General features: G+C 37.3%; 1 protein-coding gene across 2 annotated transcripts; it reads left to right on the forward strand.

The window, feature by feature from the left end:
• The first annotated feature begins 3 nt into the window (after window positions 1-3).
• Window positions 4-22182, forward strand: CPSF3 (cleavage and polyadenylation specific factor 3). Of its 2 annotated transcripts, XM_056343754.1 has the most exons (18): window positions 4-162; window positions 1031-1094; window positions 1755-1852; window positions 2759-2887; window positions 3867-4044; window positions 5647-5736; window positions 6811-6961; window positions 9037-9212; window positions 9595-9753; window positions 10524-10670; window positions 11681-11833; window positions 12253-12361; window positions 13126-13224; window positions 14329-14423; window positions 14997-15084; window positions 18914-18983; window positions 19592-19688; window positions 21985-22182. In XM_056343754.1, the coding sequence occupies exons 1-18, from the start codon at window positions 92-94 to the stop codon at window positions 22084-22086; spliced, it is 2076 nt and encodes a 691-aa protein (XP_056199729.1). In that variant the 5' UTR covers window positions 4-91; the 3' UTR covers window positions 22087-22182. The 2 variants fall into 2 exon arrangements, with proteins under 2 accessions (XP_056199729.1, XP_056199730.1); XM_056343755.1 differs by lacking the exons at window positions 4-162; window positions 1031-1094; window positions 1755-1852 and having other exon boundaries at window positions 2836-2887; window positions 3995-4044.
• The last annotated feature ends 373 nt before the right edge of the window (window positions 22183-22555 follow it).

Genomic DNA, 22555 nt, shown 5'->3' on the forward strand with positions numbered 1-22555 from the left:
CGGGCGCGGCCGGGAGGAAGCGGAAGGCGGCGGGGGCGGGGAGCCGGCGGCGGGAGGGAGCGCGCTGGCCGCCGCCGGGGCTGGCGCCGCCATGTCGGCGAAGCGGAAAGCCGAGGCCCTGATCCCGGCGGAGGAGAGCGATCAGCTGCTCATCCGGCCCCTGTGAGCGCCCGGGGCGGGCGCGGCGGCGGGAGCTGCGCGGTGGGCCCGGGCCTGGGGCTGGGCCTGGGCCTGGGCCTGGGGCTGGCGGGGCCGGGGCCGCCGGGCGGCTAGCGGGCAGGCCCGCCGGCCGGAGCGGGACCGGGCTGCTGCCGGGCCGCGGGCCGGCGCCTCCCCCAGGCACCGGTGGTGCCACGGGATGGGTGAGGCGGGACCGTGCCCTGGGCGGACCGAGCGAAACGTTGTTGGAGGCGCCGGGATCCCCCGAGCTGCTTTTTTCCCCCGTCCTGTTTTTCCTCTGGTTGCTTCTCCAAGGAGCCGGCAGCCTGCAGGCTCAGGGGTAGCTGTCATACTCGGTTAGAAGGATTGCGTCCTGCCCTGATGCACTACTTAAGATTATCTGAGAAATTTTTTTTTTCCTCTTATGCTTTGACAGCATCATAGGTTTTGTAGTGTTTTTAAGTTGAAATTTTTTTCTTCTGGTAAAGATGCCCAGTGCTGTTTGAAGGTTTTTCTGGCAGCATCACAAGAGTTGTCTTCTGGACAACCTGAAGATGCTACTACCTACATAAACTTTCCATTCATCATACATCACAGTACTTTGAGACTCGAGTGCGCAGGCATGCAATAAAAACCAGAAGAGACAAAAATATTTTCCCCAAACAGATTTTCTTTATTTCTGCTGCATTAAGTAGGGTCTCATTTCCATTGAGATAAATGTAGCTGTTCAGTTACTTTATCTGAGTTTAAAAGGACTGTACAATCATTATTTCTATGCAGAAAAATAATCCCTCTAGAGGCATCCAGTACACAGTTACATCTGTATGGTGTAGGTTGTTTTAATTTTTACAACTTTGATGTCCTTTTGCAGAGGTGCTGGCCAAGAAGTAGGAAGGTCATGCATTATTCTGGAGTTTAAAGGAAGAAAAATAATGGTAATTATTGCATGAATGTGTTTGTACACCCTCTCATTATGATACTTCAGATCACAGAAAGATGTTACGGGTTAAATTCAGCCTCCTGCACTGAAGTCAGGCACTGTGCTGGAAGAGGCATGTTCTGTAGCTTTCTGGAACAATATAGCATATAGGACTGTAGACGTACAGAGGCTGTCCTGCAGAATAAATCCATATCCCCAAACAGAACCTATGTGTCTGAAATACAGATTCTAACATTTATGCCTGTTAGGTTTCAGTGGAGCCTAAGGCTAATGTTTACCAACAGTTGTGTGTAAACAGTCACATATAAACACACGCGTCTTCCAGCTGTTGTCTTAGGTGTGATGTTGGCTGAAATAACTTGCATACACTAGTTCTGTATATGCAGGTGGTGTTGAAGTGTGAATGAAGGCTTGCATAGGTACAAAATGTGAACAAAGACTGGGATCTTGTGAAAGGTGTTCCGTTTCTCAACGAAGGCAAGTCGTTTGTTTAGACAGAAACCTGAGATGTGAAATCCAATGCTAAAAGCTGTGTTTAAGGAAACGGTACTTTTTTTGCATGATTCTAAAAGTTACCAGTCACTATTTTAGACCAGAATGGAAGAGAGTTTTTCACATGTTCTGTTAGAAGCTTTAACTTTCTTTCATTTTCAAGCTTGATTGTGGAATCCATCCTGGACTGGAAGGAATGGATGCTCTTCCTTATATTGATTTGATAGATCCTGCTGAGATCGATCTCCTCCTAATTAGTCAGTAAGTTGCACCTAAGAGAACAAATAAGCTGAGCTGTGTTCACTTGTAGGTTATTGACAGACTGAAAATGGGTGTTACATAGATGGTAATGGCATGGCAAAAATTTAGTTGCCAACTTTCTTTGAATTAAGGAAGTTCAGCCATTTTTGACGTTACAGCCCTCCTCTGAGCTCGCTGTGATGTCTGACTTTCTTATAACCTGGCCTGCTTTAACACCATGGTGACAGCTTCTAAAATGAGTTTTCTACACGAAGGCTACTGAAAAGTATTCATTGTGGGTTTTGCTCGATTGGCTTTGAATGAAGAATGTTCTTAGAGACTTAAGCAAGCTTTGAATGTGGTTTAAGTATTGTTTACTGGCTGAGAGACAAGGAAAGCCATTTCTAAATGATTGAACCAGTCATAACAGGGTCTTTATAAAATATCGAGTGTTCATGATACATGCTTGTTTGACCTGTATTTCAAAAGTACATTCTTAAGATAGGGCCAACTGGAAGTGTGGCCAAATAATATTACTTTAGTAGCTCATGTTTTAGTCTGTAGTGTCCAACATGCAAACTTAAGATCACATTTGTGACTTTCTTCTATCTTTGACATATATTGTGTTCCTGGTTCCTGTTATTTTTCCTCCTCTATGTAAATTACAAAAGTATTAATTTTTAAGTTGTATAGATAAAACCTTTGCAGTTAATGGGGAATTTCCTGTATTACTCTTACCTTTTCTTGGTTGCATTTCTAGTCACTAAATATATAGAATGTAGACCAGCATAGCTAACAATAAGACTGAAAATTCTGTTTCTGGATTTTCATGACACCATGTTAATCCAGTGAATTACTGAATTATATGTTATATATTGATGTTATATAATGTCAGTGTATTAATTGGATTTGTGTGTCTATTTTAAGTTTCCATTTAGATCACTGTGGGGCTCTACCATGGTTTTTGCAGAAAACAAGTTTTAAAGGAAGGACATTTATGACTCATGCCACAAAAGCTATTTATAGATGGCTACTTTCAGACTATGTCAAAGTCAGGTAAGCTGACCCATGGGTTGTGTCTTCACCTCCTGAATTATTTCACCTATATATCCAATAGGAAACCGAGGATGAAGCCACCAAAGGTGGCTAGATGAACCTGGATATCGCCACAGGTAGCAACATTAGAACCAGGTTAGGAGTAATGAATCTTCTTACTGCCTCATGGATAATGTGTCTCTCAAATAATTTCCTATCAATAAAAAAAATACTTCTTTCCTCATTTTTTTCATTTGCCTTGTTTGGACCTTTAATAGTATCCCTTTTTCTTCCTGTCTGTCTCTCTTAAGACACTCTTTTGTTCTCATGCTTTTTAATGTCTGTTCTTAATTAAGCTTCACAGAAGTATTGAATTGTAAACCCCTAAAGATATAAATCATTATTCAGGACAAGGTCAGATTAAATATTAAATATACAAAGAGTTCTCTATTATTTACATGGGGTTTTTTTTTGGGGGGGGAGGAGATTACTCTCTCAGCCCCCCCCCCCCCCCCCCCCTTTTTTTTTTTCTTCCATTACATGCCTTGACACACTTTTCCTACATCCTGAGCAGTGGGCCTGAGCATACCTCAGTTCAGCAGATTCTAGCTTGGGTCAGAAAGCTGATAAACAGTCCTCTTGTAACTTGTGTTTTCTGGGCTGATGTGTGGTTTAGTTCGGTGTTTGAGGACTGTTACAAGCTAAGTGGCACATCTCTGTCCAGGGCTGGGAATCTTTTGGTACTTCTAGACAAATACAGACCAGATCCTGAAGTAAAAAAGACTATTCTAGCATGGCATTTCAAAAGAAAGATGCTTTAACTCTGCTTATGTGAACTACATTAGAGTACCTGGACTTGATTTCTAACGTAGGAGACATAGCGTTACTGAATGGAAGTCTTACTGTCAGTGGGGAAAAATCCAGGAAGTTTTTTTTCCATCTGTTATATAATCTGAGCTGGTAAAATGAGCTGATATTTAGCCATTTCACTTATATCCAGTAATATATCAGCGGATGACATGCTATATACAGAAACAGACCTTGAAGAAAGCATGGACAAGATTGAGACCATCAACTTCCATGAAGTGAAAGAGGTGGCAGGAATCAAATTCTGGTGTTACCACGCAGGCCACGTTCTGGGAGCAGCCATGTTTATGATTGAAATAGCTGGTGTGAAGGTATTTTTTAATTATAAAGTTGAAATCAAGCCTGAATTCTAATGTAGTCATTAATTATTTGTTACTGTGTGTTAAGCCCCACTGCTGTGACAGGAGCTGTCAAGTAGACTTGGTGGGAGGCCTTGAATTTGAGCATGTAATTTCTCATTGATTAGAACTAGCAGGTGGCGCATGTGTTGAACCGGGTAGGGTGTTTGGATTTTATGGGAGCGAATTATGACTCAGACATGGAACCAGTAAACATGTAGTTTTCCTTCCTGGTCTGCTCAGAGATAGCTGATAGCTGATGCAGCCTTACAAAAAATGCATTTTTGTGAAATCTGTGAACAGATGGGTTTTTTTGTAATTCCTATTTACCATGTCTGCCTGTCTTGAGTGCTTAAATCGCATTTGTCAAAGTATGTGAATTATGTAACAGTCTAAAGTACCTAAAGAAACAGGATTATTATTAATTTTAGGTACAGAGAAATTAAATAAGTCATCATGTAATCACAGGCAGCGCTGTGTCAAAAACAGATACTTGAAACTAATCTCATGAATTGGAGTTCAGTAGGATAATTGTGGCCCAAGCAAAGTTTCCTACAACCTTGAAGGGGAAAGAGAGGTGGTGGTCCTGAGGCTTGCTGTCTAGTAGGACTTTGTTTGTGGTTTACAAAGATTGAGAATTCGAAAAGTTTAAAAAGAAGTATAGAAATAGAACTGAATTTACAATGATTGCTATAAAATTTAGACATCTTACTGCTGTTTTTTTTATTTTCCCCTCATTAAAGCGTGATGGAGAAAGAGATTTCCCTCTTACTATGCATGACTCAAAAGTTCTGGGGTTTAATAGCCATAATTTTCTTTAATTTCCTGTGATGCAAATGAGGAATGTGATAGTAGATTACCAGTTATTTGCTGTTGCTGACTATGTGTTTTGTTATTACTCACATTTTCATCAATGGAATGATTAAGTAAAAAATGTTGGGTTTTGAAACCGTCATTTTGGGCACAGAGAGCTGCATTCCACCCTGCAGTTAAAAACCCATTTACTAACAGTCACAAATTACTTCTTGGTGTAATGGTGAACATGGTCATTCCATTTGGGAAATACTAGATTACAGTTGGTTTAGTATCAGAAAATCTTAGAATAATTTTTAATAAGTAATTTTATTGGATTATTCATTATATTTGCATTCTGATATGTAAATGCAGTTTTATCTGCTTTTTACTTCAACTTAGGACCTGCTATATTTTCTGTTGCAACAGTTTTTTCTTCTTAATGGACAGTGCACATATGCAAAAGGCTGAAAACGGCACCTTTATGTCCCAAAAGAAAGATAAAATCTCAACAGTTGTTTACCATGTTCCCTTGGAATTACACTACTGCTTGAAATACCTTCACTTCCTGTGGTTAAAATATTTATGTTGTAGTACTTTTGGTCTAATATTGTAAGCACTGTCCACATCAGAAGAGGCTTTATTTAAAGTGCAAGTGACCTTATTATCACAAATTCCTTAAAACCATCTTTGCTTAAAAGTATCCTATACACCAGCTTTTTAAAGACTGCTGACATGGTGGAACCTGTAATCAGAGTAACTGCTTCTCTTTGTTTTCAATAGCTTTTATATACAGGTGATTTCTCAAGACAGGAAGACAGACATCTGATGGCAGCAGAGATTCCCAATATTAAACCTGATATTCTTATAATTGTAAGTTTTACAAAGTTGTTTCTTTAATCAGCAATTAAATATGTGTAGGGGTATTATTTAATGAAAGCTAAAATGTAATGAGAAAGACAGTGGAGATTTAATGGCAGTACATGATGTCTGTTAAATATCCAAATGCTTGGGTGTTCAGAACACTCCCAGCATTTCTTTTCACTCTAGTTTTCGTTTTATAATTCTTCTGATTACATTCCTTAAGACTCTAAACAAAGGTTTTCAAGATGGGAGATTTATTAGGTTTTGACTTGGGTTTGCTAGATATGTTGTACAAACCCCAATTTAGCCAGATATCTTTCTGTAGTAGATCCTAACCTATTTCCAGTCATGTTGAGAATTAGTCCTGGGTGGAGGTGCCCTGAGTGTTATTCCTTTTTTTTGTTGTTGTTTTTTTGTTTTGTTCTCTGAGCAAAATGGTTTTCTTTTGAATCTATGTTTGAAAAATTAGAAGCTCAGGGGAAATTTTAAAAGTAACAGTTGCATCTGGGAATTAACAGTGGGATCTTTCAGAGTAATTCTTAAAAAGATTTCATTTATTATGTCCCTTCTTTAACTTTCTGTAGCTTTTTATGACTGATAAGTTCATTCTAAGTCATGTCAAAATCTTGTATTTTGTGTATTCCTATGTTTTAGGCTAGGTGTTTCTGAACTGTGGCACATGTACCACTACTGAGTCATGTGAACATGATAACCCCTTCATCAAAGCAGTGGCAGCATTTCCAGTTAGGAAAATAAGTATGCTAAATTTGAAACCTTTTAAAAGAAGCATCAAAATTAATAGTTCTGACTTCTTTTTGGTTGTTTGTTTGGTTTTGTTTTTCTTTCTTTTTGCAAACAGGATCTGTCTTCCAGATTGCTGAGAGGACTTTGGGAGAGGGGAAATTTTGGTTATTTGTCTTAATGGGGGTGGTTTTGATGTTTCGCTTCACCTTACCCCTCTCCCTCCCCTCCCTGCCATGTTAATACCAGTATGTTTTTCTGCATTTTCTTGTTGGATTCAGAGGAGAAGAACAAGAGGTAGCCTCTGTCAGTGCTTTTAGTATTTGGTTTCTCCATGTGTAGGAATCCACTTATGGTACTCATATTCATGAAAAAAGGGAAGAACGAGAGGCAAGATTCTGTAATACCGTTCACGACATTGTAAATAGAGGAGGTAGAGGTCTCATTCCTGTGTTTGCCCTGGGTCGAGCTCAAGAACTACTTTTAATTTTAGGTATGTACATTACCAGCTCCTCTTAATAAAAGTCATATAGAGGTAAATGAGAATGTTTTCATGTGCAGTCTTTCAGATATCATAGTTTTTTAAATAACTCTTCAGTCATTTTCTAGCATGTTAATTACCTGAGAATATACAATGCATGTTTGTTCAAATGCAAAAAATCCAATAAACCGAACGAGACAGTTCTGCTTTGTGAGTTGGGATGGAGACCTAGAAAAGAAAGGGTAATAGCATGGTAGTATGTGCTTGACTTTTGAATCTTGTTGAACCAGGATTTTGGCAAATAGGGACTATTATAACAGACTGAAAAGTAAGCAGTCACAATGACAGCTGTTCTATTTAAACTGTACTGGTAAAAAAAAGGGTATATTTTGTTCCAAAGTTTCACTGTATTTCCCCTTTAATTCACAAACCTATATGAAGAATTCTTTATAGGAAAAGCTGAGAAGACCATAACACACACTTCTAGCATTTCTAAAGTCCTAATGATGATGGGAAAGCAAATTAGGCTTTGTTAAGCGGAGCAAAAATGGTGGGGAGAGGGGAATTACACATGATCATAACAAGCCACTTCACATTAAATATATAGGTAGTTGTTACATGGTACTTCAGATTAAACAGTTTTAAAATAAATTATTTCCAGCTTCTTCACTTCCTTTTACCACATTTAATTCATACTATGTTAATGTGATTTTTCACTAGTCTTTTTGCTCGTGCAAATATAGGCAAGATCAAAAGATAACTATCTCAAAACTAAAATACTTATTTTTAGGGGTGTGGCATCTAAAGTGTCACCTAAAATACTTGAAATTCTTCCTGCTTTCCATTTCAGTTTAGCTCAATATTAGGAACTAGCTTGTTTTCAAAATGTGTTACTGGTGTATTTAAATGTTAACAAGAAATTTGGATCTAGGCATGGGTATTCTATTCGTAGAATACCTAAGCAATAGGTGTCGATGTTGTAGGATTATTTACTATTTATCATTGATTGAGGGTTTTTTTTTTTTATTTTATAGAGAAGATAAAAACTGAACACTTTAAATCTTAAGTAGCCAGTAGCTTGTAATTTGTTGGCCTCTCCTTACTGTGTGTAGCTATTAAAGTGAGTTTCTAAAGATAGGCTTGAAAATACGTCTAGTAAAGCTAGACATGCAATTGGATGCTTAATTAAGTAGAAAATGCTATTGCACCTAGCATGCCTACACAACTGAGCCCGCAGGCTTCTGCTTTTGTTTTTCTTCTTTCCGTAAGTGTATGACAAAAAAAATAAATACTGCATTATGGTGTAGAAAATGCTGACAATGGGTGCAGTCTTTTAATGTTACTCTAAGTCCTGCTATTGGTTATCTTCTATTGGCTGCTTCCACCTTACACTTGAGCTTATTAAGACAGTCATGGCAGTGAGCCTCTCTGACATGTTCTGAAAAGCTTTGTCTGCAAATCAGACGTACTCTTTAAATGTACAAATACAGCCAAAAGTGTGTGCCTCTATTTTTGGATGATTGTTCCTCACTTTTGCAATATAAATAGATTTTAGACCAGCAGAACTGTATCCAAGTGGGAAAACAAGTAAGTTATGTTTGTAGAGCTGCATTCAGATCTCCTTTTTTTGTGTTTAGTAAAGGTCATGGTTACTGTCGTCAGTGGTAAAATAAGTTGTGGTTAGTGGAGCCTTTTTTCCTGGTTTCATTTCAGTTAAGCTTGTAAAATATAACTATTGGTGGTACACAGGAAGCCAGACTTGGTAACTGGGTGATCCCTTTATGCCTTGAATTCCATGGATTTGTTCTACAGAACTTTTGATGTAGTGAGTTCTCGCCAATATATTCTATGCAGATGTCCCTAGCTGTTACATGTATAATTAATATTTGACAGAGACATTTTAGCTTTATTACAGTGGTGTGGTAAAACTTGAATTGTCGTAAAAGTAGATTTATTGCTGTGTAATATCGTAAGGTATACTTTATACCTTGTAGTTGAAGTTGATGATTGATTGGAGTTTGGCCTGCCAAAAATATATGAATTTCATCTGTTTCTTTTTTGTTTGCCTGTTTGTTTGGTTGTTTTAGATGAATACTGGCAGAATCACCCTGAACTCCATGATATCCCTATATACTATGCCTCCTCTTTGGCAAAGAAATGTATGGCAGTTTATCAGACATATGTCAATGCCATGAATGACAAAATCCGCAAGCAAATTAACATCAACAATCCATTTGTTTTCAAGCATATTAGTAATCTGAAGGTAAGCTTGAGATAAGGTTGTCTTACAAAAGAGGAAGGGTGACAGAAGAGTTCATACTTGCTGAGTAGTTGGTGTGGGTACTACCCTAACAGACTGATTAGGTACAGGTTTATATCTGAGTTACCTGCTATCCCAGTGTTTATAGAGGGCTGGCCGAGGGGAGCTTATGCCCAAATTTTCTTCCACTGTAGATCTCTGTGCTTATGGTTTGCTCCTTACAGGCATCAGTTGGAGGCACTTTCCTGCACAGGGCACTTGGTACAAAGATCGGGTATAATCTGTGCACACAGGACTTCACTTGTGTGTTGTTCAAGGGTGCAGCTAGGCTGCCCTCATTTAAGTGAGTTACGGTAACTGATATTCTTGCTCTTTGTCCATTTAGAGTATGGATCATTTCGATGATATTGGCCCAAGTGTTGTGATGGCTTCCCCAGGTATGATGCAGAGTGGCTTATCCAGAGAGTTGTTTGAGAGCTGGTGCACAGATAAGAGAAACGGAGTCATTATAGCAGGGTACTGTGTTGAAGGAACCCTTGCCAAGGTGAGTTGCTAATGCACCACAACTTGTTAATACAAACTAGTACTCAAGTTGTGTTTAAAAAGAACTGGCCCATAGCAAGTGTCTTTATTTGGATTTACTGAGATTTTTGTCAGGTATGCATAATTATGTAGTCAAAACTAATTGCTTTTGGCTAATACTAATGAAAAGTACAGGAAAATGTGCATATGGCCATTTCCAGTGATGTTATACAGAATAATCTTTTCTAGCAGCAGTTATCTTGCCATGAGAAACAATGATAGGTACTTTTATCCACCTTTAGACCCCTCCGCCATTTAACTTCTTGAGGGGAGCCCTAACTAATTCTAGAGGAGTTGATATTAAATCTGACAGTACTTATGTATCAGATGTTAGACTGCCTTACAGCTGTTGTGCCACTGTCCAGTTGCAGAGAATGAAATCCTTCCTTCCAAATTCCAGCAGCTAAGGGTGACCAGAACATCTAGTTTTATCTTTAGAAATAGAAGTCACACACTTGTTATAATTTCAGTGCAAATTTGAGAGACATGTATCTGAGAGAAGAATGAACTCCTGGATCAGCTGAGAATGCAACAGATGAAACGGTGTGTGTTGTGCGTGCTATTTTCATTTGTGAGTGTACGTTTTGTGAAATTCAAGAATTTTTTTTTCAGTTCCTCACGTTAAACCTGGTTGCCAGTATTATCTCATTGATTTCTGAAATGTAAAGCATTAGTTGTGTGGTGTCTGTAGGAGGATTTCAATTTTTTATTTAGAGTACTCTTCTTTTCCAGCACATCATGTCTGAACCTGAAGAGATCACAACTATGTCAGGGCAAAAACTCCCATTGAAGATGTCTGTGGATTACATTTCTTTCTCTGCTCACACGGATTATCAACAAACTAGTGAATTTATCCGGGCTCTGAAACCTCCACATGTGGTTAGTATACATGCTGCCCATTTCTCCAGAGTGGGATTCATCACACCAGTTCACAGCCTTGAGTCATCAAGGCAGGTACTGGTGTCTAGCACTAGCTAGCATCCCTGTGCTTTGAATAATAAAAGGTGGAGATTGTGTAACCATTTTTCATCATGTTACCTTAGCAAAGTAAAGATGAACTTGCTTTTGACTGTCTGCATGTGGGGTATCTGGGAATGACTTTCTTGAAAGTGGTATGGTCCGTAACCTGTTCAGCAGTGTTTTGCATAAGTAAGATACAGCGTAGGACAACATTAAGTTTGGGACACTGGTATTGGAATAATTCACTTGAATTTGCCCCAGAATAAACAAGAAAACATTGATGGAAGGTATGTAGCAGGCAGCAAAAGACAAAGGCAGCACCTGAGAGGGAAAAGCGTGAGCAAATCACAGGGAGCAGGAGGTGTGAAGGTCGAGAATATGAAAATGGGGAGTAGTATCTGAAACGTAATGAGACTGGAGGAGAATCAATGTGCCAGCATGGATAAGAAAGAAAACAAATTATAACAGAATAAAAGAGGATTTAACTTGGCAAAGAAAATTGTGAACTGTGAAGCATCCTGTCTGAATTTCATGTTTATTATGTTTATCTACATGCAGACACAAAAATGTAAAGCTAACTGATTTTTATTGTTGAACTTAAGTTAATAATTACCTTTCATAATATAACAGTCTGTCTGTGTATGAAAGGTTAAATGGAATCTCTGGAATGCATTCGGCTTGATTGCATGTATTTTTCTGCTAATACTCAGAATTGTGAGATCTAGGCCTTTGAATATTGCATAGAAATCAAAGACACACATAGAACTATGTAATATAATTGAGCTAATGTTTCGTGTATCGTGACCTCATAAAATTACATTTTTATAAAAATGAGATACAAGGGGGCAGTTTTCTTGGATAATTTGTTTACTAAACATGTCCAGTTGGACAAATAACTTCTGCTAAAAGGGAAACTGTCTTTCCCATAGATTTTGGTTCATGGTGAACAGAATGAAATGGCCAGATTGAAAGCAGCATTGATACGGGAATATGAGGATAATGATGAAGTTCACATAGAAGTTCATAATCCTAGGAATACTGAAGCTGTGACATTAAACTTCAGAGGAGAAAAACTTGCCAAGGTATAAAATGAATATTTTCTTATCTGTACAACAGTATTTTCCTCTGAGATAAAAACATTTTCTTCCAAGCCTGTCTTTTTAATTGATTTCAGATTGTGTATGTTTTCCAGGGACTCAAAGTATGTGAATGTTTTGTATTTGGGGTTTGCTTTTGGGGTTTTTTTTTTGGTTGGTTGGTGGTTTGGGGGCTATTTACTTATTTATTTGGTTGGTGGTCGTTGTTTTTTCTCTTCACTCTTCCAGCCTTTTCTTGTGTTACATCTCAGAATGTTTGTTGGTTACTCTGACCTTTTATTTTCAGAGTTAATTTTTTGCTATGTTTGACCTTTCTGAGAAAACTGTATTTCATCTCCATAGTTACCTTTAAGCTATGAATACTTCAGAGTGCCTTGTTGCACTGTGTGTCCTTTTGATTCCAGGTGATGGGATCTTTAGCAGATAAGAAACCAGAGCAAGGACAGAGAATTTCTGGGATCCTAGTTAAAAGAAATTTTAACTATCACATCCTTTCTCCATGTGACCTGTCCAGTAAGTAAAGACAGTGATGTGCTCAGTAGGTAACTGAAACTTACTGTATCCTTCTTTTGCCATTAGAACACATACAATACTGGGTGTTTTTTCTGTAATTTTGTGTTTGATAAGCAATTAGTGAACATCTTGGGATTATGTTGGTTAAGTTTTACCTGAAGTTCTGAACTGTTGTAGTGAGAAGAAAAGCATTCGATTCATTGTCCACTGAAGTTTAAAATCTCTTCTGTTCTTTCTGTCAGATAAAAGAAGCCAAATTCCATTTCCCTTCTTGTTACTTAAAACTTCTTCCTCTGCCTGAATATGCATAAAACGTGCCAGCGAGAACAAAAGACCATCTTGATCAAGTGTTCTCCCAGTTTCTAAAATGGCATTAGTTTTTAGTATAAAAAATTGCAGTACAGTGAAAATGTTTGCATTACTCCTATGCTATTTATTCCTAAAGAAATGGATCTGTTCTCAAAATAGAAGATTAATTAAATGTAAGGTCAGAAGAGCTTGGGGGAAAACAATTGCACTGAATTTCTAGTTCATTGTTTGCCTCTAATGGGTATGGCAAAATAACAAGCTCTTACTGGTTTCTTAACCACAAATATATTATTTATCTTACAATAGATGCTCCACCTTCCTCTTTACAGATTGTCGTTTTTAACACTCTGTTTTAGATGTGTTGATGCCGTTGTTCATCTATAGTGGCAATATTTTTTTTAGGAAGTAAATTCAGATGGATATTTTTTAATACCTACTTTCTAAAATTCTTTCAGATTATACAGACTTGGCGATGAGCACTGTAACACAGACACAAGCCATTCCATACACGGGCCCTTTTAATCTGCTCTGTTACCAGCTACAAAAACTTACTGGTGTGTATTTGGGCAGACATGGTTATGGTTCATAGTGGTCAACTTTTAGAACAACTTCTAGTCTTTAGAGGTCTTCTGAGTGGAAATTTCTTTGCCAGTAACTGAGGTGCCACAGTTTGTTTCATATTTTACAACTTTCATTAGATTATGCAGCTTCTGCCAGATCCAGTTCATGAGTATGATACATCCTTTTTGGGGGGATTCTGCTGTAGTTGTTTCACAAGATCATTAACGTATAGCAATATAGAGCTTAGGCCGATCTTTGTCTCCTGTCAGCCCCCAAAGTGAGTGCTATAGCCACTCTCATATAAAATGTATTAATTGATCTTTTATCTCCAGCCCCAAAATAGAATGGGTAATGGCATTTAATAAAAACAAAAGCTCTGACCGCCTTTGTGATAGATAGCCTCTTCTGTCCCTCCCCAAGTGTCAAGAATATAACCTTGTTACTTCAGCCTTGTTGACTTTTTCTGAGTCAGGAGCAATTTAAATCTGCCTCTAGTGTGATCCCTGGTACCCCTGTCAAGCTTTCTTAAAGGTTAAGGGCAACTCCTGTCCTAGTTTGTTAAAAGCACGCTTTACAGGTTTCTTCCCAGTTTTAAAGCTCAGGAATTTTTTTTCTTCTTTAGTGTCAGCATCTAATTCAGATTAGTGAAGCGAAAACGTGTGTTCAGTTGGTGTTCAGGTCTCATAACCTGAGTGCTGCCTGGCACACAGAGGCACTTTCGTAAGCAATGGATTATCCTTTAAGGGTATAGGAGGAGCTAGTTAATTCTGCAAATGGAGCGTTAAATTTCTTGTTTGTTTTCTTTTTAATTGGTGTATTCACATCAGTGTACTGAGCTAGTCAAATGAGAGAATTCAAAACGAGTAAAATGGCCAATATTACATACTAAAAAAACCCCAAACAATCCAGAACAAAGAACACAATATTGTCAGATAAGGGAAGAGAGTATGTGCTTATATTTTGTAGGCTACTCTGAGCAGTTGTAGTAATAGACAACCCCTCTTATTCTTAAAACGGCGAATTTTCTTATGCAGATGAAGTTAGTCTTGCTTTCAGTATAATTGTATTCTTGCTAACCATTTGTTCTCACTTACTAGGTGATGTAGAAGAAATAGAAATCCAACAAAAACCAGCCCTGAAGGTTTTCAAAAATATTACTGTGATCCAGGAACCAGGCATGGTAGTCCTTGAGGTGGGCATTGGTGAGGGAGAAGGAAGTATTTTGTTCTCCAGTTTCTGCAAAATAGTATCATATAGATGCCATGCAGAATTAAGTGTTTCAAGTAGTTTTCTGTTGGATGACAAGTAGAAGGAAAGCTAGAACAAAGTTTCCCTTGAGCTATGGCCCTGTGTTAAGGCATGTCGTTTCATTTAGCCACTGCTAGTTTCTTATTTTGTCGTGACTCAGGAGTGTAAAGGCAGATTCAGTGCCCTTTTTTCATTTGGCAAATAGTAATTGGAAAAAATGTCAAATGGTGTTCCCTCCTTCCCCCTTCTCCCCCCACATAACTCTGGTAATTAATAATTATTTCATAAATGTGTTCAGGAACACTCGACAACTTGTATTTTCATGGGAAGTTACTGGAATATACCAAGTTAGTAGTTAATAACTCGTTGTAAAATGTGTAACAGTCATTTGAAGCTAGAATTCAAAGAAAAGCAAATGGCAGAATGCAAGGACTGTTACATTGTTTTTATGTTGCATTATTCACTAAGCCCAAATAATGGGCTCAAATTACGATTTTATATTTTTTTTACCTTCCAGTGGGTGGCAAATCCTGCTAATGATATGTATGCAGACACCGTGACAACAGTGATACTGGAAGTTCAGTCAAATCCCAAAATACAGAAAGGTAGTAAGTTTAGTGTATGCTTTTTTAACTGAGGCATTTCTTCTTAATTTTTTTACATCAAGCTTATAGGGATATAATGCTTTGCAATAGATTGCAATTCCCCTGTTGTACTTCCTCCCCTTGTAAAACTTTTTAGAGAGTAAAATTTTCTACTTAATTAATTTTCTACTTAAGAATTACAGCTTGGTCTTTATTATTTGTATTGCATTCATTTGTTGAAACTTTCTCTTGGCAACTGGTAGCTGACTGGAAACATGACCTTACTTAAAATAAGTTAAATGTTACTTACTTCAGATTTTTGTATATAAACAATTTGTGATACCTCATTTAAATATTTCCATTTCTCATTTGAAAGCTGTGATTACCATTCATGAGTGGTATTTCTATGCCTGTACATCAGCAAGAGTTAAATAGGCAATGCTGAAAAAAAGTCAGACTAACTTCACAATTACACTTCATAGACCCTGTAACCAAGTAATATTATTGGGTAGCGATAGCATCATCAGATACTGAGTTTCATGTTGCTGTTCAAGAATCACAGCAGTTTTATTGGGATCATTACTGATGATAGTTTATATTTTTTGTTCCCCTGTTTTGATTTTGAAAACATATGTCACTGTGCTAAGGAACTGGAGCAAGTATTGAATATTGGGTTGGCCACTGAGGGTGAATGTTGGCAGCTTGGCAACACAGTAACACAGATATTTTGATAGATGGGACTATCATTAAATTAAAGGTATATTTTTTTTGTTTTCTAGGGGTTTAAATCACTTTTTTCCCACTACCTGCATCATTACTTGGAATATATATTACTATGTAACTTACAGAAATCTTAATAAATTCTGCCTTTGGGTACGTTTGCTTACGTAGTGAAATAAGCAACAGTTGGGTATCCATCTTGGAGTACTATTCATCTCCAGTTTGGATGTGGTTAGGCAAATAGAACACAAAATTCTATTCCTTGGGTGTTACGTAAAAGTAATACCATTTGGTGGTTGGTTTTCTTGGGTTTTTTTCAGCAAAAGGGCAATAAAAGTAAGAGATTTTATTAAGTTATCCCAAGGTCAAACCTTAAAAACTCATGGGCTGTGTCTGTAATGTCCAGCGGGTATGTTCTGTGACCCTAAGACAGGGGACCTGAGTGCCCATTTTTCCTTTGTGTGAGAACTAGAGTACTGGGGAGGAGGTCCTTCTGACAAGAACCCAGGACACATCTGAGGTGTGCACTTGAACCCAGAAGCCTTCAGAGCAGTCTTAGATCCTGTGCCATATCCTGTACTTGTCACCCCTTCAGCCTCCAACTTCCCTGTCAACTCATTCTGTCATCATCTCCCTTTTAATGAGTTCCAATGTTAAAAATTCTGTACTCTTCCACATCTTCTCATCTTACCTAAGGGTTTTTCATGTCATTCTGTATCAGCCTCTACCGAAGTCTGATGGTCAAGATCCACAAGGTATCCTTAAAATAACTGATAATTTTAAATTACCAGAGACTGATAGTGAGGAATCAGGCTTGATCTGACTCTGTGAACCCCATGTGATGTTTTATTCATAACACTTCTAGTAGATTTTTCTTTCCAAACCAGCATGGAAAGCACTAGAGCTATACGCACAAATAATGTTTATTTTCCCTGGATTACTTCTCTTGTCTTTTCATTATCTTAATGATTTTAGATAAAATAGCAATCAGTGTTCCTTAGGTGCTTAGTCCCATACCTGACTCAAAAAACTTATTAAAAATCCTTTCTCCTGAGTTTATAAATGCACTTAGCAGTTGAGGTTTTCCAGTCACCTTGATCTAAGCAAATTCAGATGTAATTCTCTTATCTTGGTTGTGATAATTTTCAGTATATACAGCCCCTTTAGCCACACCTTCATGTTCTCTACTGAAACCAACCAAAAAAAGGAATTTTATAATTTTATTTTCTGCTACTTCTTTGGATGGTACTTTTTTACTTTTTTTTTTTCCTTCTCGTCCCTCCTCTGTCCTGGTTTCAGCTGGGATAGAAATAATTGCCTTCCTAGTAGCTGGTACAGTGCTGTGCTTTGGGATTAGTGTAAGAATAATGTTGTTAACACGCTGATGTTTTTAGTTGTTGCCAAGTAGCATTGATACCAAGTCAAGGACTTTTCAGCTTCTCAGGCCCTGCCAGCGAGGGGGCTGAAGGGGCACAAGAAGCCGGGAGGGAGCAGAGCCAGGACAGCTGACCCGAACTGGCCAAAGGGATATTCCATACCATATGACATCATCCTGAGTATATAAACTGGGGGGAGTTGGTCAGGGCAGGGATCGCTGTTCTGGGACTGGCTGGGCATCAGTCAGCAGGTGGTGAGCAGTTGTACTGTGCATCACCTGTTTTGCGGTTTTTTGTTTTGTTTTTTTTCTCCCCTTGAATTTTACTTCTTTTTCTCATTTTGTTATCTCCCTTTTTATTACAATAATTAGTAGTAGTAGTAGTATATTTTACTTCATTTCAATTATTAAACTGTTCTTATCTCAACCCATGGGTTTTACCTTTTTCTGATTCTCCTCCCCATCCCACTGGGGGTGAGCGAGTGGCTACTTAGTTGCTGGCTGAGGTTAAACCACAACGCTGGCTTTCTTTATATGGCTGGAAAAATCTTCGGCTGATTTGCTAATTTTAAAAATTTCTTATTGTAACATCAGCCAGTATATATTAGCCTGACTTTTGGTAGTCTATGCTTTCTCTGTATGGTTCGTACATGACAGTATCTAGCTTCACTGCCCTGCCTCCAGTTAATTTCTCTTTGTATTATGTTGTGCCTTTTAGTGTTGTTTCTCATGTTGTTTCATGGTGGTGATTCTGCCAACTAATCTCAGGTGTGGCTTCTTACAGGGCTTTTTTGGGGGGAGTAAAACCACATTGTAAATAGTTCTTGCAGCTGTATATTTTAGAGTGAGTGAATTAAAACATCTTAAGTTATTGTTACTTAGCTGGTGATGTGCCTGCTTTTACCTCATTTCCAGAATAAAGTTATTTTGCTTTGTACATTCAGTTACTGCGTCTTATCTAAGGGATGGTAAATTTTTAAGATAAATTTGCTTGGTCTCTTGCAAGAAGTTATTCAAAGAATTTCTAACTATCATTGTGTTCAGTTCTCTGAATTCTTCAGCTGATTTAGAAGTATTGAAAACTAGTTTTTCAAAAGCCTTATCTGTTTATCTATCAGTGGGAAAGGTAGTGATTTTCACAATTATCTCTTCCTGTAGACTCTGGCTCCTTTAATGATCAAATACTTAAATAATAACATTCAAAAGAAAATTATTTGTTTTAAACTACCTTTTGATTTCAAATCCAAGTCTAAAACCAGTATTGCTATTTTTATTTCAACCTCTCTATGCTGAAACACATTCCAGGAATGTCTATGCCTCTTACTACTACTCATGTTCCTTGTCCAGTTGTACTTTATGTATTCTCTGCATGCTCCTAGCCTCCATGATACAGGATTTTCCTTTAAGAAGAAAAAATGGAGGGATTATAAATAAATGATGAAAGTAATTATCTTCATTTTTAAGTAAAAGGAAATCTCTTAGAAGTAGTGAGTGTTAACAATAAAAGTGAGAATTAGACTTGCAAAGTTTTCTGTTTTAAAATGTGGTAAATACAGGGAATATATATTTAAAATGTACATCTTTCCTTGACTCTTCCGTCTTTTTTAAAACATTTTCTTTATAAATTGCTTAAACAGATTTTGTGTAGCTTTTGGATTGTTTTTCATGAAAATCAGTTAGAAACCAGATGTATCAATTAGCCAATTTTCCTTCTCAGCAAATGTCTGTGAAAGTAAAACGACTTTTTCTTTTCAGCTGCAGTACATAAAATTTCCAAAAAAGTAGATATGGATGTGTATAGGAAGAGGATGGAGATCATGCTTCAGTAAGTTGGCATATATTTTTCTAAAGGAAGATTATCACTGTTAATCATATAAATACAATAATTTTAGTATAATACAGTTTAAAGATACAATTATTTAGAAACACTTTATGCACATTTACTTCAGTCTTAATTTCTGTGAAAGCCAGGAATTAATTAAAGAGGTGTACAGTAAAAAGTTCTCAGCATCATTAAAATTTTGAATACAGGGCCTAGTTTTTACTTCTAGAAGCAGATTTTTAAATTGTCTCCCAAAATTACGCTATAAATGGTTATGAAAATACCTTTTTGGATCAAGTCTCTTTTAAAACTTGCTCTGATGTATATTCTGTTATTTAAGTAAAAATCTTGCCTCTTTTGAAATCAAAGGAATCCTTCCCTTCATTTATGATAAGATTTATTTCACTAAAATGCTTACCCATGTGATACCCATTCTCATAATGATTTAGATTGGTGTTTGTTAATTATTTCTGAGTGGGTTAAAAAATAGTTGCTGAAAGGAGAGTCACTCTGCTGAAAAAATGCCTTTGGAGCCCTAAGTTTAATAGAAATAAAAACATAGGTTTGCTGTTTGGCCACATCTTACACACATAGGTCTTTTATTTTTTTAGGGATATGTTTGGAGAAGACTCTGTGAGTTCAAAGGATGGCTCTGTCTTGTGCATCACAGTTGATGGAAAGACTGCAAACGTCTCACTGGACACTCGGGTATGTACAGCAAAGCACTTGTGTGAACTGTGTTTAGCAGAGGTGAGTCTTCTGTCTAGTTTACAGTGCTGCCTAGAATATCATATAGCCATTTGCTAAGGAAATGTTTTTGTATTTGGTATCAAAACAACTTAAGCCTATTTGCTTTCCATTGATTTCATTGACATTCTCATGAGTCGATCAGTACCCAGCCTTTCTGAGAGAAGTACTGATCCAGCCTGCAAGCTGACTTTACTGAATTTCTTATGGAAGCATTTCTAGACAACTTCTCCTTCATTAAAAAAAAAAATGCTAGCAATGTTTCTGTGACAAATGCAGTAAATTTGGAGGAAAACCCAGTATTTTTCAGCAGCTCTCTACTCGTATAAAAATGAATAAAGAAAGCTTGTAGAGGAGAAACAGATTTAACCCACACATTTTTTTAAAATGCTCTTATAACGTAGGCTTTGGTCTGAATAATTGGACAATCAAAGAGTAGGAATGTTGCTAATAACTTTTTTTTGGTCATCTTGATCCTTTTGTGGCTAAACTGTAAGCCTGAAATACTCACAAAAAGAAATAGTTTACTAGCCAAGTTCAGAGTTGGATGCCACGCGTGTCAGAAGGCTGTTTTAAGAAGCTATCACAACTAGTTGCTTGAACTAATGTGGAACTGTAAAGAATGGTTGAAACCACATCCTTTGTGTCCTTAAGCATGTTAATGTGTTGACTTTCTATCATTATTAATACATATTAAAAATATATAATGTATTACCACTATCCATAGTAGTAACATATTCCACTGGAGTAGCTCTCAGATGCTGTCCTTAGGGACCACAACAAATGTTTTTAATTATTCTACAAACCCAGAAGAAAAGGTTGGTCCCTGCCCAAAATTTGTTACCTATGGAAACAGAACAAATGAATGTTAATTATCTTAAGAGGGTAGTAAATTAGTGTTGCAGTTAAGACACCATGCTTGCTGTGTCATCTTTTTTTAGTTTTTTGATAAACATGTGCTACATTTCAGTGTATACGTAGTACAGAGAAATACAGGAGTGATGAAAAGAGCTTTTGCAATGGAGAGAAAAAAGTAGCAAGACTGGAAAAAAATGCGTACTGCTGAATCAAGAAGTTAGATTTCATTTTCATGTTGTACTGATATATGTCAGTATTGTTAAAAGACTTACGTACTGACAGAAACCCTAATGGCAACTCAGCTGCCAACACTGTAATACTTAATCTTTGTAATACTTATTTTACATACTGTGTTGGCAATGGCAACCTTGTGCCATTGTGAACCAAGTCTTAGAAGAAAGATCTGTCCTTCTTTATGTGCATATGTATCTTCTTAACTTTATATACTTTATATATATATACTTTATATACTTTAATAACTTTAAAATAACTCTTTAGTATAGATCTGACTATATGGTGGGGCATGTGGATTTATTTTTTCCACCGTTAACTCTTAAAACAGTGCTCTTACAGTTAGCATGCTTTTAACAGCATTGTTAGGTAACGGTAAGTGTACGTTCTCTGTTTCAAATGCCTTTCCCCCCAACCCCCTGCCAAAAAAACCTTTATGATTGAAAGGAGTTACATGTTTGGAAGAGTAACAATACTGAATTAAGAGAAGGTACAGTCTTACAGCCTAGAAAGTCCACAGGAACAAGAATAGTATTACTATGCAAATGATGCCCTTTGGTTTTGTGATACAGCAGTCAAGGGATTGGGCTGAAGGTTGATCAGCTTGCATGTTTAGGGTGGGCATCTCTCTCTAGGAAGGCTTGGGTTAGTGATAAATTAATTTCTTTGGGGTTTTATTTTGATGTAAATGTTATCTTACTGGTGTGGAAACAACAGTGTGGAGACTCCCTGATTACAGGTGTCTGCACCTCTGTGATGAATGCACGTGTTTTACAGTATCAACCTAATGCAACGCCGGTGATCAACCTAATACAACACTGGTGAATTCACAGATAAAATGAAAACTCCAAGGACAGAACCTTGTGTGGTTTTATTTGGTTTTGAATTAAATGTAATCTACAGAACGTAATGCATTTTACATAGTAGTTTCGAAACAAGTTATTAATCAAACATAAAACTCGAGATTAAGCTTCTTGTTCCATAGCAGGACTTGCGTAAGTCTTCTGTGAAGTCTTACTTGTTGGCAGACCATTTAAAACCACACATTGCTGCTGTTGATAACTTTATTTTCAGTTTGCATTATTTCTTTTTCCTTTCACCCTGTGACCATTCTTCACATGCCAAAAAGGAATATGAGGTGCTAATATACTACTTTTTTTGTTCCCAGACAGTTGACTGTGAGCCAGGAAGCGAAGATGATGAATCCCTTCGTGAAATGGTGGAACTGGCTGCACAGAGGCTTTATGATGCCCTCAGCCCGGTATACTGACCTCTGTAGATACCTAGGTCACATCCAAAAATCTTTTAAATGTTCAATTTATTTGGACTATTTTTTAAGAGTAAATAAAATCTTTTTCTTCAGTAAGTCAAATGTATTAATTCTGTGACTGTGAAAGTGCTGAGTTATTTCAAATAATGGATGAGCAACCTTATAGCAACTATCTTTGTGCATATAGATCGTAGTAAAATCAGGGAAAGTGCATGTGTTCTTTTTTCTTATGTGCAAATACAAGAAATAAGGAAAATTTGTAACCTATCTAAACAAAGAATTAAAACAATTAAGTTGAGAGAGTGTTATGTTTCTGAAGATTACCGACCAGTTGTAGGATAAATTGGATGTACTGGGTTTGCATATACTCAGAATTAAAGCTTGTACATAATTTTGTGCCTGGCAAGGACGGAATTACCTGCACGCTTGTATCTCCTGGAAGTCAAAGGGGGCTTGAACACATTTAAAA

The sequence above is a fragment of the Falco biarmicus genome, chromosome 6 (assembly GCF_023638135.1).
Source record: "Falco biarmicus isolate bFalBia1 chromosome 6, bFalBia1.pri, whole genome shotgun sequence".
NCBI lineage: Eukaryota > Metazoa > Chordata > Aves > Falconiformes > Falconidae > Falco > Falco biarmicus.